This window comes from Pinus tabuliformis, chromosome 4_2 (genome assembly GCF_031772625.1).
Source record: "Pinus tabuliformis cultivar Carrire ecotype Pingquan chromosome 4_2, CPIR1, whole genome shotgun sequence".
In the NCBI taxonomy this organism is placed as follows: Eukaryota; Viridiplantae; Streptophyta; class Pinopsida; order Pinales; family Pinaceae; genus Pinus; species Pinus tabuliformis.
Genome location: NC_142304.1, coordinates 981876888 through 981879862, shown reverse-complemented (window position 1 = coordinate 981879862; position 2975 = coordinate 981876888). Strand labels below are relative to the sequence as shown.

Below are 2975 nucleotides of genomic sequence, written 5' to 3'. Positions count from 1 at the left end.
TCTATAGGCCACCCGTCAGGCCCAGGACTTTTATCTTTTGCCATAGATTTTATTACATTCTCCACTTCTTCAGAAGAGACTTCCCCCTGTAAGCCTTCCGCTTCTTCCTCCTCCACATATCGAGGAAAACTTTGGGCTGTTCTGATTACCTCCGCTAATGTAGGCTCTCTCTGCTCAGAAAAAAGGTTTTGAAAGTGGTTCCTCCCCATGATTGAGAGCGATTCAAAGGTATTTGCCTCTCTTCCTTCTTCGTCTTTTAGTTTCCAGATAGTATTCATCGTCCTCCTGCCTTTCGCAAAGTTGTGAAAAAATTTTGTATTTTCATCTCCAGCCAACAGCCATATCGCCCTGCTTTTCAGCCTCCATTCTTCTTCTCTGTCCAAAAGAATTTGGCTTCTCTGCTTTTCTAACACCAGAATCCTGTCCTTCGCTTCCTGAGATTCATATCCATTTGAGTCAGGATTTTCAAGTTCCCCAAGCTCCCTGTCGATACTGATTAAAGCTTCGTTTTGTTTTTGCTTCCTTTTTTTAGCCCAGTCCATTGTGACCTTCTTCATCCTTTTCAGATTTTCCATGAAAAGGAAACTCTTATCTTCCATTGCTTCCCTGCTTGGATGTTGCCAAGTTTCATTGAAGAGCTGTCTGAAAGATTCCTCCTGCATCCAAGCAGCATTGAATTTAAAAGGTGCTGCAGGTTTTAATGGGGGCTTGGATAGTTCAAGCAGGATAGGGAAATGATCCGAATTTCCTCCCTCTCCTATCCACTGTCGGAACATCGGGATTCTGGAAGCAAGATCCTCACATAAAAGAAATCTATCTAGTCTTTTGGCAACTCGGGCTTCACCAGTTCTCCGGTTTCTCCATGTAGGCTTTAGCTTTAACAGATTTGCATCAATCAGCTTATGCGAGGTGAGGGAATTTTGAAAGAAATCTGATAAGGGGTCTTCTCTGGCTGAGGGACCCCAGGCTTCCGCGCTTCCAATGGAGAAATTTAGATCTCCTCCTACTACCAGGTTTTGATTCTTCATCATGGCTTTAGCCAGGAGGCTGTTCCAGAACGAGGCCCTTTCCTGGCACGGCCCATATATATTTAAGATGGACAGAGGGCCATCGAAATCAGGGGATAATACTTCCATCCCCAAGCCATGAAACAAACCCCACGAATTTAACAGCTTCAATCTTCCTTCTCTGAATCCTACAGCCACTCCTCCTGAGTGACCATGTGAATCCAAAGCTTGAAACTGCCACCCCGGGAACAAAGAACATAAAGATGTCACTACTTCTGAACTCAATCCTAGAGTTTCCTGCAGCATGAGAAGATCAGGGTTGTATCGCTGCACCAACTCCTTCAAAGCCAGTTTTTTGGGTTTACTGGCTAAACCCCTACAATTCCATGAGAGACAGATCATTTTGGAATCTCCTCACAGGGTTTCGCCGCTCTAAGCACCCCAGGAATTGACATCTGTTTACCATCCTCCATATCATATTTTGCTTTTACTTGTGCTTTCGATAGAAAGGACTTCCGCCCCCTTGACTTCTTCCTAGAGGTCTGGGGAATCTCCATACCTATGCCTCCGATAGGTTCTCCAGCCGCAGGTCTTTTGTCAAGGGATCGAAGATTGTAGTGACAGTCAGATTTTGGAACAGGGATTTTTGCTTCGAATTTACTGGTAGACTTTGAGGGCCCTTCACAGTTCAGATTGATTTTGGGGATAGATGCAATAATGGTTTCAACCCCCTCTTGATCTATAGATGCATGATTATGCAAATTTGAAATAAAGCATGCTTCTTTTACTTCGTTTGGAGAATGCAAAGAAGGAGGATTAAAGACCAGATGCGTACCCATCAAACCTTCATGAGCTTCTCTTGTTGCTTCCAGGTCTGCCTGGCTCGGATCTATGAGGGGACCTTCTTCGGCTCCCTGACTTATGAACATTCTCTGCTCCGTAGCCCTCTGTTCCTCGGTCCTTTCCACCTCCATGTCATTTTCCACTTGAGTCGCTTATGTCCTAGGGGTTATTTCCTCGCCTGTTGTTTGCATTGCTTTTTCATCTTTCCTCTGTTTCCTTCTGCGTCGATAACCCATGGGGAAGTCCCTTGCCAAATGGCCATACTCATGGAAACTATGGCACCTGAAAGGCAGGTGTTCATAGTCCAACAGCTGATCAAAGACTAGGTCTTTATAGTGGATTTTTATGTTCCCTGGAAGGCCTTTCCCTGGATTAAGACTTACCAGAATCCGAGCCATTGCTTTGTTTCTGGTTTCTACAAAAGACATGTCTGCCTCCAGGTAGGAGCCAATCGTATTGCCTATAGATCTGAAGACTGATTCAACCCATAGAAAGGGCGGCAACCCAGGAGCGCGCACCCAAACTGGAAATGAGTCTACCTTCTCTCGCTGAGCGTCGAACAGAGGAGTCCATCGTCTAAATAGCACGGGCCGTTTCCCAAAAGCCCAATTTCTCGCCAGTACCCAATCCACCATATCCTTCTTGTCAAATTGGATCATGAACCATCCTTTTGCTAGCACCGAAACTTTAAAGGAATTCCCTGAATCCTTCTGCCATTGCTGTTCAGCCCAATTCTGGATGAATTGTGCCGAAAAATTCTTTCCTCTAGCTCGTCCAACCACAGTGTTTTCCGCCACCTCCATTGCTTCCTCGATTTGGACGTCCACTCCAAGGACCAGATTTGCTTCTGAATTTTGCTTAATTACTTTTTGTTTCTTTCTCTTTTCACCAGTCTACTTGTCGCCTAGGGTTTCTTTCTCTTCCTTTCACAACATCCACCCCCCCTGAGCCTTCTGTTTGCTGCGTCAAGTCCTTCTTACCTGTTAACTCAGATTCAAGGGGTATCACATCCTATCTGGACCCCACTATCTTCTCGATTCCTACGCCTTCGCTTGCCCCTTCCTTAAGCCCTTCCTCCTCTGGCTGCCTTACTGCAATACTTCTCGGATCTTCCTTCCTACCACC

General features: G+C 45.5%; 1 protein-coding gene across 1 annotated transcript; it reads right to left on the bottom strand.

Annotated features, from left to right (window-relative positions):
- Positions 1 to 2002: 2002 nt before the first annotated feature.
- Positions 2003 to 2653, bottom strand: LOC149172960 (uncharacterized). Its single transcript, XM_089426519.1, has one exon. It carries the CDS (start codon positions 2651 to 2653, stop codon positions 2003 to 2005), a length of 651 nt encoding a protein of 216 aa, XP_089282645.1.
- Positions 2654 to 2975: the final 322 nt, after the last annotated feature.

What these genes read in the sequence shown, in the direction of transcription:
- LOC149172960 (XM_089426519.1), bottom strand. Translation starts at nt 2,653, where the DNA reads ATGGAGGTGGCGGAAAACACTGTGGTTGGACGAGCTAGAGGAAAGAAT.